At 39.9% G+C, this 14,683-nt stretch overlaps 1 protein-coding gene across 1 annotated transcript in view; it reads left to right on the top strand.

The window, feature by feature from the left end:
- Positions 1-14,683, top strand: part of LOC137620081 (uncharacterized) — a 489,014-nt gene that overhangs the window by 393,291 nt on the left and 81,040 nt on the right. The window contains exon 14 of the mRNA XM_068350356.1: positions 3,824-4,035. Within this exon, the coding sequence (XP_068206457.1) occupies positions 3,824-4,035 (212 nt within the window). The remainder of the gene's footprint in view (positions 1-3,823; positions 4,036-14,683) is intronic.

Here is a 14,683-nt window from a genome sequence, read left to right as displayed (position 1 = left end):
TTTTACATTCATATCAATCTCTTAACATCATGATATTCTTCCGGAATTTTGGCTGTGGGCCATTTTTTTTTTTTACCCCTTTCTTCATTTCTTCAATAGTTTCCTCTATCTTTTCAACAGTTTTCTTATTTTTTTCAATGTATTTTACCCACACTTTCTTATTTCTCCTATTTCCATTCTGTATTCACAACATTTTCCATAGAGGTTCTGCAATTGAACCTCAATTATCTTTCTGATCAGTATTTTTCATCACAGTTTATGAGGTTATAGTATATAATTATTCATTTTCTATTCTATTCAGCAAGACACTAGCCATATTCTGGTTTCTGAAATATTTCTTATTCTGTATTGGAGGTTTTTTAGATCTTCGATATATTTGTGTCCTACTTCACTCAAGGTCTCTATGATAGCAAACACTGTTGATAAAACTACTATTTTGTTTATTTTCTTTCTTATTTCCAATGCTATTTTTCTTACTTTTCTCATGTCTCCATATTTTCTATATCTTGGTTAAAGCATAGACCTCATTATAATGTCATGTATCCTGATTTTTGCTCGTGGGATATAATGACTCTTTAGTACTTTATTTAGTGCGAAGACATTATTCTGTCACCAGTCCTTTACGCAATATTTTTCTGAATACTTTTACAGTGGAACCTCTACACACGAACGTATCTACATCCGAATTTTCCAACATCCGAAGTAAAATTCGAGCAAATTTTTGACTCTACACCCGAATTTTATTTCGACACACGAAGTGGCAATTTTCGTCGTACCGGTTGTATCTGAATTTTTCGACACGCGAAGTACAATTCGAACACGTTCCTACTCTACACCCGAATTTTTTTTTCGACACCCGAAGTAAACAATACTCGTATGCGTAGTCGGTGCTCATAGCGCCTGATGTGTTTTTTATTTCCGCCAATAGAAGGCAGCACTTCAACCTCGGAGGGACCCTCAATTAGCGTGGCTCTGGTCAGTCCTCTGTTCTCGTTGGCTTTATGTGGTTGTGCCCTGTGCGTTCTGCTATTAATTGTGTTTTAATCGTGATTTTTTACATTCATCCTTTTACGGTATTTTACGAAAATCATGGGTCCTAAAAGGCTTAGTTTCGCAAGTGGTAGTGGTAGTGGTGAGAAAAGGAATAAGGGAATGCTTTCTTTAGAAGTAAAGCAAGGAATTATTGAAAAGCATGAGCGTGGCGTCCGTATGAGTGAACTTGCAATAAGTTCCGCGCAAATAAAAGAGGTGTTAGGAAAATATCAAGACGTGGTCGACTTCATCGACAAATACCATCCAAAGAAATTGCAGGTTTGTCGTGTAGCTGCGCAGTTTGATGATGTTTCCCTAACTTATTTTCGAAACATTCTGAAAAGCTGTACCAAGCAACTTTCTATCGATAGCTTCTTTAAAAAAACTACGAAGCGAACTCGTGATGAAGAGGAAGGAAGTGGTTCAAAGAAAACAGCAAAGAGTGAAGAGAAAAAAATTCAATCAATTTTAAGTGTAGAGAGTGAAAGTGATTAAAATTAATCATCAAAAAGAAAAAAAGAAAATGTAAAAAAAAAATATAAATTATAAAAAAGAAAAGCTAAGTTATGTTAAAGTTCACTTAGTGTAAGTTAGAATAAGTTACGGTAGTGTACGTTTATCGTAGTTAACCTCTCTACCTCCTCGCCGCCCGTCCGTCTCCTCTCTGCATAGCAAGACTAACAACACCTGCGCTGGAGTTTCTAAGGTAAAGTGACGCTAAAAACCCGTTTCTTATTTATCATTTTTTGCTAATTCTTCTTATTTACATGTCTATTCTTCTTATTTACATGTCTATTATCTAATTTAGTGTTCATTATTCTCATGGGAAAATTATGTGTAGTAGTTTATTAAGAAGTTATCATAGGTTTTTGGGCTCAACCACGGATTAATCCTATTTCAATGTATTCTTATGGGAAAATTCGTTTCGACATCCGATCAATTTCTACATCCGAAGTTGGTTCTGGAACGGATTAAATTCGTATGTAGAGGTTCCACTGTATCTTCGAATGGAGTAGGAGCAAGATATCTGAATTGTTACATACTTTCTACTTTTCTTTCTCCTAGGTTTAAATTTCTATGAAACTTCTTTAGTACATTCCAGACCTGCATGTTTACTCATCAAGAAACACATAATTCGTATATTCTCTTTCATCCTCCATCACCGCATCATATTACGGATGTTTCTGCTAGTTCCCACATACTGGGTATTTTTCTTATTGTCACAATGAGTATATATCCCTACCTAATGTATTCCCACCATATCTAATCAATCTAGCTGGAATTTTGTCTCATCCTGGGCACTTGATATTTCAAGTTAATCTATATCTGCTCTGGTTTCAACCAGAGTGGAGACAATAGGGGTTTTCATTATTCTTATCATCTACTTACAATCCTTAATCTGTCTTAGAATTTTTTGGTTCTAAAATAGTTTTCCGATTTAAGTTTTTTAGTACTCAAATGTTACTAATTTAAATTATTTTATTTTTCATGCTATACGCTTTTTACTTGTTCAGCTTCTTATGTTGTTTTCTGACATTGCTCCAGTAAACATGTCTATTCAGTTCATTCCATTATTGGCATCTTTCTCTCAATGACCCTTAACGTTTCTCTTAGGCCTTCTCATATTATGCTTTAGGTTCACTTCTTTTTCATCTTCCAGCCACATTATCCGTGATTTTTCACTTTCATCTGTTTTTCCATTACATTCCCTATCATACAAGTGTTTTTCCTCATGCTTTTTGGTCTCGGGGTTTAATCGCCACTTGTTTTCGTCTCCCATGTCATGGTATAAGCATAATGTTACCATGATAATAATAAACCACCAGTCTGATCTTGGCAGTTCTTTTATTTATTAGATTAATAGACAACATTGATGAATGCAAGATTTTATGGACAAGGAAATCAAACCCTTCTCTACTACTGTACAGGAGTAAATATTCACTTAATCTCATCGCACCCTGGCCTGGAAACCTCGCTTTTCTGTAGCAGCCTTTTTTAGTCTGTATTTCATGAGCTTTTGAGTCATAACCTGGTTGCCATCTTAGGATTTATATCAAATTCAATGTGACTTAGGGGAGTTTTCTTGTTGTTATGTATGCTTTCAGTGGAAATTCATTTATGGTGTATGAGTGATTTCCTAATTGGTTATTAAAAATTAAAAAGAAGACTTCTTAAATTTCATATATATATATATATATATATATATATATATATATATATATATATATATATATATATATATATATATATTTATATATATATGTATTATAGCCACGAAAGGAAAAATGAAAAAGACTTGATTGGAGTTAGTACTTTCATCCACTCAGGACATTATCAAACTCATTGCTGAGTTTGATAATGTCCTGAGTGGATGAAAGTACTAACTCCAATCAAGTCTTTTTCATTTTTCCTTTCGTGGCTATAATACATTTTATATTCATCACGTGTCAGCTTTCGTGATTTCTACACACACACACACACACACACACACACACATATATATATATATATATATATATATATATATATATATATATATATATATATATATATATATATATATATATATATGTATATATATATAATATATATATATATATATAAATAAATATATATATATGTATATATATATATATATATATATATATATATATATATATATATATATATGTATAACATTTTACATACGAATGTATGAAGGAATTTGCAATGCAAATAAGTTTAAGAAAATCATAGCTGTCGATTTAAGATTTCAGAATAATCAGGACATAAAATGTTTCTTAAACCTCAGATGGTGCTCCGGTTACTGGTCCTGTTGCAATGTGCCTTCGCTTAGACTACCTCCTACATGGACCAGATGCCTTCCTTTTAACTGTCTCCCTAAGATATGAAGGAAAGGGTGGCACCCCCGAAGAAGAATTGAAACTGTTGTCTCTCTATGGTCCTCATGGCAATAAGTCTCTCACCGCCGCCATCAACTTCACTGCGACCGATAAGTTCAAGGTATTATCTCATTTTTCTTGTTATTGTGGCTGCTGATGCTTCCGTTACTATTGTGTGCATGTGGTTATTTCTATAGAAATTATTATGTCATAGATACCTTAATAACTCTCCACTGTACAATTTTCTTCCTTTTACAGTAATAACTCAACTAAGTTTCAATTTGAAATAATCCATATTAAAACATAGCCCATCCAACTCTTTACCTGATTACTTCTCTCTGGGATTTAAACTGATTAATTCCAGGATAATTTCAAGTTGTTTAGTCTTGTATTACACTCCTACCTATACCTATTGTAGCGCATGTGTTTCTTACACGCTTGTACTCTTTAACAGCTTTGTTTTTTAATACTATTACTCGGTCTTTCCTTGCCTGTTAATAAACCAACTTGTATCAGCCTGATAGCTCATGTTTAATTTTGTTTGAATTTTCGTAAAATTCTTACTCTTAATTCCTGGTATTAGAGCTCAATGTCTGTTTAATAAAGTTTAGTTGCATTCACCTCACCTCACAGTTAAAACCTAACTCTTCGCTCGCACATCCGCACCATCCAGCCTGCCCCCTCACTGCTACCCCCAGATTCTGCCTCTTCAACATACGCTGACTCTATGAAACTGCCGCTTTTCGACAGCGGAGAAGTGTTTGCCTGGTCCCAGCTTGCTGAAATACAGATTTGCATCAAGTGTGTGACTCAGTCAAGGACCAAAGCAGAATGTGTTCTTGCACGATCCCAAAGGACACTTTCCTGGCAATCCCCGATTGGCTTTGCGAGCAAGGGAATACCCTATTATAGTAAGACATCCTTAAGAAAATACCTTCTGTAGCAATACTCACCATTGCCAGATGCCCGTATAACTAAACTTTTACAACTCTCTCAACAACCATATGGGACCAAAAGGCATTACCTGCCCACACGAAATGACCAGTATCGCTGCCTGCAACATGACATAGACAGTTTTCGTGAGGTGAACCTACTTTGTGCCCTTTAGGTACGATTCTTATCCAAACCTGTACACGCTGCCATCCTCGATGTAGATATTTTGTCCATGAAGGACCTGATGACCAAAGTTGACGCCCCTATGACCGGCCACTTCATGACCTTCAAGACCTCCATCAAGGCCTCCTCTCTTGATGAAGAGGGCAACTATTCGACAACGACCGAAGCTAGAGTGAATGCGGTAGGACTCAGATGGCCACCCCGTGATGTGCCAGAACAGTGAAAAAACCCCCCACCACACACGACTCGCTCACGCCACAAGTAACGACCTCTACAGCCACTTACAGACGCCCATCATCTGCAGTTATGCTACTCGCACTCCAGATTCGGGGCTACTGTGAATAAATGTTCGAACGGTTCTCAGTGGCCAAAAGATGTGTAAGTAGGCCATCGATTTTGGTGGTGGCCTCCCCTTTCTCTAATCTTTTCTTTTTACATAATGTAGGTATGGGCGTGAGATTTTTGGTAGGCACGGGTGCTTGCCGTTCTCTTCTGCCAAGGGCACTTGTCTGGACATGACGTAGTTTGTCTAAATATGGTGATGTCAAAATAGTGGCTGCCAACGGATCTTCAACACCCACCTACGGTTATGAGAACCTCACATTATCATTTGGAAGCATCAAATATCTCTGGAAGTTTCTCGTTGCTGATGTCATATTACCAATCCTTGGAACGGACTCCCTCTCACACTATCCCCTCTTGGTTGATGCCTCTCACTAACAGCTAGTCAGCGCTGACTCTTATATCATCATCATCATCATCATCATCATCTCCTTCCAGGCCTACTGACGCAAAGGGCCTCAGTTATATTTCGGCAGTCATATATATCTTGAGCTTTTAAATCAATACTTTATCATATCCTACTTCACGCTTCATAGTCCTCAGCCATATAGGTCTTGGTCTTCCAACTCTTCTAGTGCCCACCTGAAAGTTTGATGAACTAATCTCTCTTGGGGAGTGCGAAGAGCATGCCCAAACCATCTTCATCTACCCCTCATCATGATCTCATTCATACATGGTACTCGAGTAATCTCTTATAGTTTCATTTCTAATCCTGTCCTGCCATTTAACTCCCAATATCCTTTCACGGGCTTTGTCTTCAAATCTATTAAATCTATTGGAGATTGTTTCATTGTCATTCCATGACTCTTGTCCATACAGTAATACCGATCTCACTAAATTGATATAAAGTCTGATTTTTATATGTAATTTCTGGCAATTTGCTTTCCAAATTTTACTTAACCTAGCCATTTTCTGATTTGCTTTTTTCAATCTTTCACTAAACTCTAATTCTAAAGACCTTGTTTTGGAGATCATTGTTCCTAAATACTTAGATGATTCTACCTCACTAATCCTTTCTCCTTTCAAGGATATTTCATCTTCCATTGCATACTCCATTCTCAACATCTCTGTTTTTCTTCTATTTATCTTGAGCCCAACCTCGTGTAATATTTCATGCATTCTGGTAAGCAAGCATTGCAAATTCTCTGATGTTTAGCTAACAAGGACAGCATTATCAGCATACTCTAGATCTAAATTCCTATCACCAATCCAGTCCAATCCTTCTCCCCCATCTCTGATTGTTCTGCGCATTACAAAATCCACGGAGGATAAACAACATAGGTGACAACAAATTCCCTTGGAGTACTCCGCTGTTCACTGGAAATTCATTTGATAAGACTCCATTAACATTAAATTTGCCCTTGCTATTTTCATGAACAGACGTAATCAAATTTACACATTGAAGAGGAATTCCATAATAACGTAGAATTCTGCACAAAATTGGCCGGTGCACACTATCAAAGTTTTTTTTACAGTCCACAAATACCATCAAAAGGGGATTTGTATATTCTACGTATTGATGTACAACTTGTCTCAAAATGAAAATTTGGTCAGTGTAACTTCTACCTTTTCTAAATCCTGCTTGTTCATCTCTCAGATTTTCATCAATCTTTCTCTCCAGTCTCTTTATAATAAGCATAATGTATATTTTCATAACAACTGACATAAGTGTAATGCCTCTGTGATAATTGCAGTCAGTCAGGTCTCCTCTTTTTACTATTTCCACCATCACTCCTAACTCCCATTTATCAGGTTTTGCCTCTTCATGCCACATTCTACAAAATAATCTTGTAAGTTGTCTGGAAGTCACTTCATTTTCGGCTAGTATCATCTCAGTTGTTATTCCATCGTATTCCTGGGCTTTCCATCTCTTTAGTCTGTTGATGATAACTTCAACTTCAAACACACTTAATTCATTCATCGGTACATCAAGGTCCTCATCAGCTTCAGGCATATCAATTAAATTATTCTCTTCATATCTCCTATTCATAACCTCACTAAGTGTTCCATCCAACATTGCCTTTCTTCATCTTCTGTTGCTGTAACAGAACCATCTCTCTTTATAATGGGTATATATTTCTTTTTCTTTGCCTCAGTCGAGATATCATTAATAATCCTATGAGCAATTCTTACACTATAGCCACTTCCTGAATTCATAGCTTTGCCATCCTCATCTGCTTTACTGTCTAAATATTCTCTCCACTCATTCCTAGATTATCTTTTGACCTTGCTGTCAATACTGGAATACTTAGCATGCTCTACCTTGTAAACTTCATTACTTCCTCGAAAACATTCAACAATCAATTTCTGTCTTTGTCTCCTCTTAATAGTATTCCAAGTATCATTCGATATCAATGGCTTTCTCCTTGTAACTGTGTGTCCCAAGACTTCACTACCAACTGACTGATTTATTTTCTTAATATCACACCATTCTTCATTAATTGTTTGTTCTTTGTCTCTTAAAGTTTCTAAGACTGGAAATCGATTCTTACATTCAATTTCAAATGTTTCTCTGTGCTCTTCTGAAAGTTTAGTAGTATCAAACCTAGGTATTCTATTCATCTTTCTGTTGTATGATTTTAGTTTTAATTTACGGGGGCCAATGAGGAGCTGGCGATCACTACCAATGTCGGCACCTCTATAGCTTCTTACATTTCTCAGAGTCCTCTAGTATAGAGTAAATATATTATTCAAGTATTTCATTTGTGTATTTAACAGATGTTTAGCCAGCTCGTAAGGTGAGTTCCTCATTTGTAGGTTGAAGTAAATGTATGTAAATTATGTAAGACTGTAGTTGTTCATTTAATTGTATTTTTCATTCAAGTCAGTATGTGTAAATTTACGTTATTTTCAAGAATTAACTTTTTTTTTCACATATTTTGTTACGAAGTCATATGTAATCTCCTTTAGGTATGCTGTACGAACCATGCGAGGTATTAACACGAGGGCTTACGCCATGTTTACGAGATATTACATCATGTTTTTATTTCCATGTTCTTGAAAACCCCAGAGTGTTTTATCTGTTTTTTATTGTTTCGAGGAGGTAGGTGGGTGGAGCTAGCTAAGATAGCATTACCTCCCAAGCAAGGTTTGCTCTCCTGTTCAAAATGCTATGTTGGCAACTTTGGTGCTGCTAGAGGCTGCCCCAAGCCACGAGATTAATCTATTTAGAATTATGTAGAAGTTTTAAATCAATATATATATATATATATATATATATATATATATATATACATATATACATATATATATATGTATATATATATATATATATATATATATATATATATATATATATATATATATATGTTGGATCTTAAACTAAGCAGGATCAAGAAAGGATAGTCAGCGTGGTTTCGTATCTTCATTGCAACTGAAACACAGCGGAAGGAAATACATAGCCCGTGACGTGGACAATGACGTCACTTATGTGGGTGGCACTTAGGCGCTGCAAGCAGCCTCATCTTACATCTCCCTCCCAAAATATTACGAGGGTAATATTTTCAAAACTTATAAATGACAATATCAAAAGCAGATATGACAAACGAAATGCTATACTCTTTTAATGAAAAACATCAGACATGTAAGGTAAATCATAATGTAATAATTAATGGTAACATTAATATGAGAGAGAGAGAGAGAGAGAGAGAGAGAGAGAGAGGAGAGAGAGAGAGGAGAGAGAGAGAGAGAGAGAGAAAGAGAGAGAGAGAGAGAGAGAAAGAGAGAGAGAGAGAGAGAGAGAGAGAGAGAGAGAGAGAGAGCAACATCAACAGCATCAGCATAACCTCAAGTCAATAATTACATCAGCATTGCAAGATGTGCACTAAAATTGAGTCGTGAATGCAACACCAATCTACTTAAAATCTCATACAAAATATAATTTTGTAAATATGAAATCAATGCACGTCTAAGTGCAGTAAAATAAAACAAAAGTTGCTTTCATTTCATAAATGCTGAATCAAAGCAGAGATAATTATACATAATCGTTCATCTCTTCCTTGGAGGCCGTACCTCTGGCGCTGATGGAGGAAACTTAGGCTCATGACCCACTTTGTCGTTGGTAGGAGTGGCTCTTCTTGTCTCATTTACGGGCAGTTCAGTGACCTTGATGTGTCTTCTGTTCCTTATCGACGGACGCCCATTACCATCTAGTCTCACGATTTACTGTCTATGAGGTCGTTGCTCGACTATGATTCCCAGCCTGTCCCAGGCCTTGGTCATCTGGTTCTGAACCCTAACGTGCGTACCTGGCTGTAAGGGCGTTAGCCTCCTGTCGCTGCCGCTTTCAATTGTCTTCTCATTTTTCTCTGCTACTTGAAGTTCTCTTTTTCTAATGGATTTTCTCCAGTGTTGGTCTATCTTATAGTTGAGTTTTGCAGTCGGTACACCATCCCGTAACTGTCTCCCAGTTGCTAATTGTGCCGGAGATTTATTTATACCCCTTAAGGGCGTGTTCAGGTATTGTAGCATGGCCAATGATACCTTGTTGTTATCGAGGCTTCCCGTCCCGCTGATACTTGTTCTAAGTATCCTTTTCGTGGACTTAACTGCGGCCTCGGCTCTCCCATTTGATTGCGGATAGTGGGATGATGATAGGCGTATGTCAACTCTCCATCTCCTGTAGAAGGTCATCAGCTCTTCACTCACCAGGTTGGTGCCGCCGTCGGTAGACAATTGTTCGGGTGCTCCCCATTGAGTGAAGTAATGCCTTAGTTTTGTCATGACCTTTGCAGACGAGGTGCCATTGGGGAAGTGGGCTATTTCTAGCCAGCCTGTAAGCCTGTCACAGTATGCCATATACATGTGTCCTTCGAGCTGAAACAGGTCTATGACAGTCTGTTGGAATGGATACTCTGGCGCAGGGGTCATTTTCATGACTTCGGCAGGAAGTGATTGTGCGTGGGCGTCGCACAATGTACATCGTGAAGGATGGTGCTGGAGGTCACCCTCGATGCCCGGCCAATAGACTGAAGGTCTTGTTCTCCTCAACATTGTATCTAGGCCTTGATGTCCAGCATGGAGGTTGGTGGCTATCTGATGGCGGTGCCCTTCGGGAATGACAAGGCTGATGCAGTTGTCATTGAAGCAGTATGTGACCAGGTTGCCAGATATAGAGAGACGTTCTCTGATGTCATAGGAGGGCCTCAAACATGCAATTTCTTGAGATTTCTTCGGGTTCCAATCCCCTGCAGTCACTCGAGCGACTAGTATCTGATATGCTGGGTCGTCCAGGGCTGCCTCAACAGTTTTCTCGTCTATAGTGCACTGCTCCTGTAGGTTTTCTGTGATTGCTGACACCATAACAATCGTTAATTCCTCTTGAAGCTCGTATTCTGTCTATCTGGCGCTGTCCTCAGGCTATGAAAATGAGAGAGGAAGTCAGCAGCATGTTTTTTTCTTGCCTGGTAGGTATTTAACGTTAAAATTATACAATAATGTTTTCTCCTTTAATCTAAACAGTCTGGGGTTGGTAATATCGCCGAGACTTCTATTGCCTAGTAACTTGAGTAAAGGGCGGTGATCCGTGACAATGGTTAAGTTTGGGCAGCCCAATAAGAATAACCGTGCCTTTTTTAAGGGCTTCCCCCTCCACAGCTGCATACCCATACTCAGCGGGCGTGAGGAACCGATTGCCACAAAGCGCTATTCTCCAACCATCTCCTGGCTAGTACAGTGGTAACGTGTTTGCCTCGCATTCGCGTGGCAAGTGATCGATCCCCGCCCAGGGCCGTGAGTTTAAGCTGTTTACTGGGGAGGCTACTGCTATGGTAGGGCACCACAGTGGGGGGTTGGGCTTGCCCGGCTGACGTTCTGGTGAGCATCTATTCTGATGGAACTGGAACTGAAACCAGACACCTTTAACAGAAGGGGGTTTCGACGGAGGTACAACTGCAATATTCTTGGAGGATGATGAAGCCCACCCCCTCCTTACTCCAGTCAGTGACTGCAACAGTCGGCCGCAGCTTATCGTAGTAGGTGAGGCCGTCCTTGGCCAACTTGCAGACGATGTCTTGCACTTGACGAAACTTTTCCTGAAGGTGCTTATCCCAATAGACCTGTTTGCCCGATGGCTTCTTCAGCAGGTCTCTAAAGTGAGTCATGATGGGTGCTGTTGTCAGGAAGGGGGCCAGCTGATTGACAAAACCATACCATGATCTGATGTCGGATATTGTGGGCTTTTCGGGCATAGAAAAACTTTTGATGGCAGATAGATAATCTTCTGAAGGCTTGTAGGAGTCCCAACCAACATCAAATCCAACGAATTCCACTTCTCTCTTGCAGAACTTGAATATTTCTAGTTCCAAAGTGATGCCTTTGTATGCACAGACTGCGAGGAAGTCGTACACATGCCAAAGGCGCTTTCCACGCTCGAATCACACAGAAGTGTGTCGTCCACACACTTAAACTTCCTGGGTACTTCTTCAATGGCATCATTGAAATGGCGTGTATATGCGTCGGAGGCAGAACAATGTACCATTGGTGTCCTTCGGTATTGGTACCTGACCCAAGGTGTGATGAATGGGGTTAGGGGTATGCTTTCCTTGTCCAGTTCTACCTGGTGAAATCCCCAATAGGCATCAGCCACAGTCTTGTATGAGCAAATGGGAATGCTGGATACCATATCGAAGGGCGTAGGGGTATGGTGTGTCTCCCTTCTGCAACTTGCATTGAGTTTTTGGCAGTCGACCGTACGTCTTGGTTGCCCCGTTTTCTTGGCCACGACCACCATATGTGAACACCATTCTGTGGGCTCTCCAGGGGGAGCTCTTTGTAAGACACCTCTCTTGACGTCCTCCTCCAACTGGGCTTTCACCTCCTTTTCCCAATGCTTAGGTACTGACCAAGGTGTGTGGCAGGCGTAAGGAACTGTGTCAGGTAATAAGTGGATACGGTGGTGTTCCCCATCCATTACCGGGAGGGGTTCTCTCTCTGTGTTGAAAGTCGTACTTGAAAAATGGGCTAACAACCAGTTTTATAATTCGGTAATATTCTCCTCACTAGGGGGAAACGGAATGGCCGACGGTCTCACAGGTTGATCGGTTGCTTCAGCTAATGTAAGGGTTGCACTTGCTGCTGTGGGGGCAGAGTCCGTGGAGGGGGCGTGGTTAGGAAACGTTTCTGGCACAAGACCAAGTTTCTTGCAAGCATCCAGTGATAAATAAGAATCAGTGGAGGACTTTACAAAGTATACTTCCTGAGTTGTATGCCTCTCCTTGTATTCTATGGTGCAAAAGGTCGACCCTAAACACTTCAGATGCAGGTTGGCGAAGTCTCGCAATCCTCCCTTTAACCTCAGCTTAGCTGGTTTTATGTTCAACGTCGCAAGAATAGCGGGTCCCGCAACACAAACCTGGGCACCAGTGTCCGGCACCGCTCGGACACAGGACCACTCTCCCAAGTTAGCCAGGCATACGTCGACATGAATAGTGGGTTGTCGGGACGGCCCATTCCGCAACCTTGCCTCTGCCGCCACGACAACTGCAATCACTGCACCCGCTATGTCCGACTCCGCTGCCAGACCACTAACGTTATTCCTGGCACTCTGCCCTCTGCAACACTTCTTCAGGTGATCGGTTTTACCGCACCCTTAACATGTCATTTTTCTTGCGGGACATGAGGAATACCTAGGGGTATGACGAGTGCCACGATTACCACAAGGACGCGATTGTACTTTTACAGAGGTACTCCTGTAACAATTAGCAAGGGCGGCTGCCACCTCCACTTCGTGTTCCTCCTCTAACCCACCGACAGCAGCTGCTCTAGGGGAGCTGCTAAGCCATGCCCTATTACGAAGGACATCGTCACGGGTGGCCTCAAATGCACTGCACATGACTCTGAGGGAATCGATATCACGGATATTATTGCATGATTGAAACACTTGCCTTTTGAGCACTTTATAGGCCTACCATGAGCTTGCGCAAAAGCATATATCCAGATAAATCATGATTGCAATTAGGACTTGTGAATGCACAATCAGTAGCCTTTTGGGTACACTGATAAAATAATCATTGAAGGACTCGCTAGGCTCTTGGGGCAAATAAAAAAACTCGAGCGACTGCACCGCTTGGTTAGAAGCTTTCACTACCATTTTCTTAACCGCATTGAATGCCCCTTCAGTAGACAGGGCACTCCACTTGGCGTCAGTATACCTAGAATCGAGGGTACGTTGCAATATCGGAACACAATGCAGCCTTATATGATGAACTGCCTCGTTAGGCTTCAACTTACAGAGTTGCAACCAACACTCCATTGACCGTCTCCTAGACCTGATGGCTGCAGTGGACACCTCAGCCTCGCACTTTTCCGGAGCTGCAGACGAAGGGATCCTTGGTTGGGAACATTGGTACCCTGGAGTGACAACGCTGTTATCTCGGTCTGAAGATTCTGGATGGCTTGTTGCTGGGTTTGTAACACGTGGTGAGCCTGCAGCATGGAAGCCGGTGATATCCTGACGCCGGTTCCAGAGGTTCCTGTCCTTGCAATCCTGTCCCTAGGGGATGCAAACGAGGGTCGTCTCGACGGTGGTGCCATGCTGTGCCATGGTTATTACTGTAGGTCCTTTTTTATTTTCATTCCCCGCACCATGTTGGATCTTAAACTGGGCAGGATAAAAAAAGGAGTCAGCATGGTTTCGTATCTTCATTGCAACTGATACACAGCGGAAGGGAATACATAGCCCGTGACGTGGACAATGACGTCACTTATGTGGGCGGCGCTTAGGCGCTGCAAGCAGCCTCATCTTACATCTTACAATATATATATATATATATATATATATATATATATATATATATATATATATATATATGTGTGCTCCTAGGAAGTCGTAACTAGCAGAAGACATCCAGCCTATCCCTTTGAAGGAGCCAAAGTACGTCAGCCCTCTCCTCTCAAGTGCGTCAAATGTATGCCCAGTCAAAAGTGATTAATGATTTCTATCCAACATATATCGTGTGTAGTTTGTTGAAACGTTGATAAAGCCATTGAATAATATTTCAAGTGTATTGTATTAGTATAAATACTTTTTCAATATAAGTTTTTTTGTAAGTGGCCCTGTGAGTTTGGGCTAAAACAGTGAAGTGTATTTATTCTGCTTATCTGTTCGGAAACCTCGTGTGAGCTAAAACACGTAAGTGTATCATTTACTTTCATGTAAATTTCTTTAAGGATTTAATCATCAGTGTTAAAATGTTAGCTATTGTCAATAATTATCAAGATTAAGTATTTTTATATATTAATTTCCAGTGAAACAATTTTCATTTAGTAGTATTTTCTTGTCTTAGTCTAAGGTTTTATTCAGATTTAATATT

The sequence above is a fragment of the Palaemon carinicauda genome, chromosome 26 (genome assembly GCF_036898095.1).
Source record: "Palaemon carinicauda isolate YSFRI2023 chromosome 26, ASM3689809v2, whole genome shotgun sequence".
Classification (NCBI taxonomy): Eukaryota; Metazoa; Arthropoda; class Malacostraca; order Decapoda; family Palaemonidae; genus Palaemon; species Palaemon carinicauda.
Note: the sequence above shows the minus strand (reverse complement) of the source record. Positions and strands in the feature narration are given on the sequence as shown.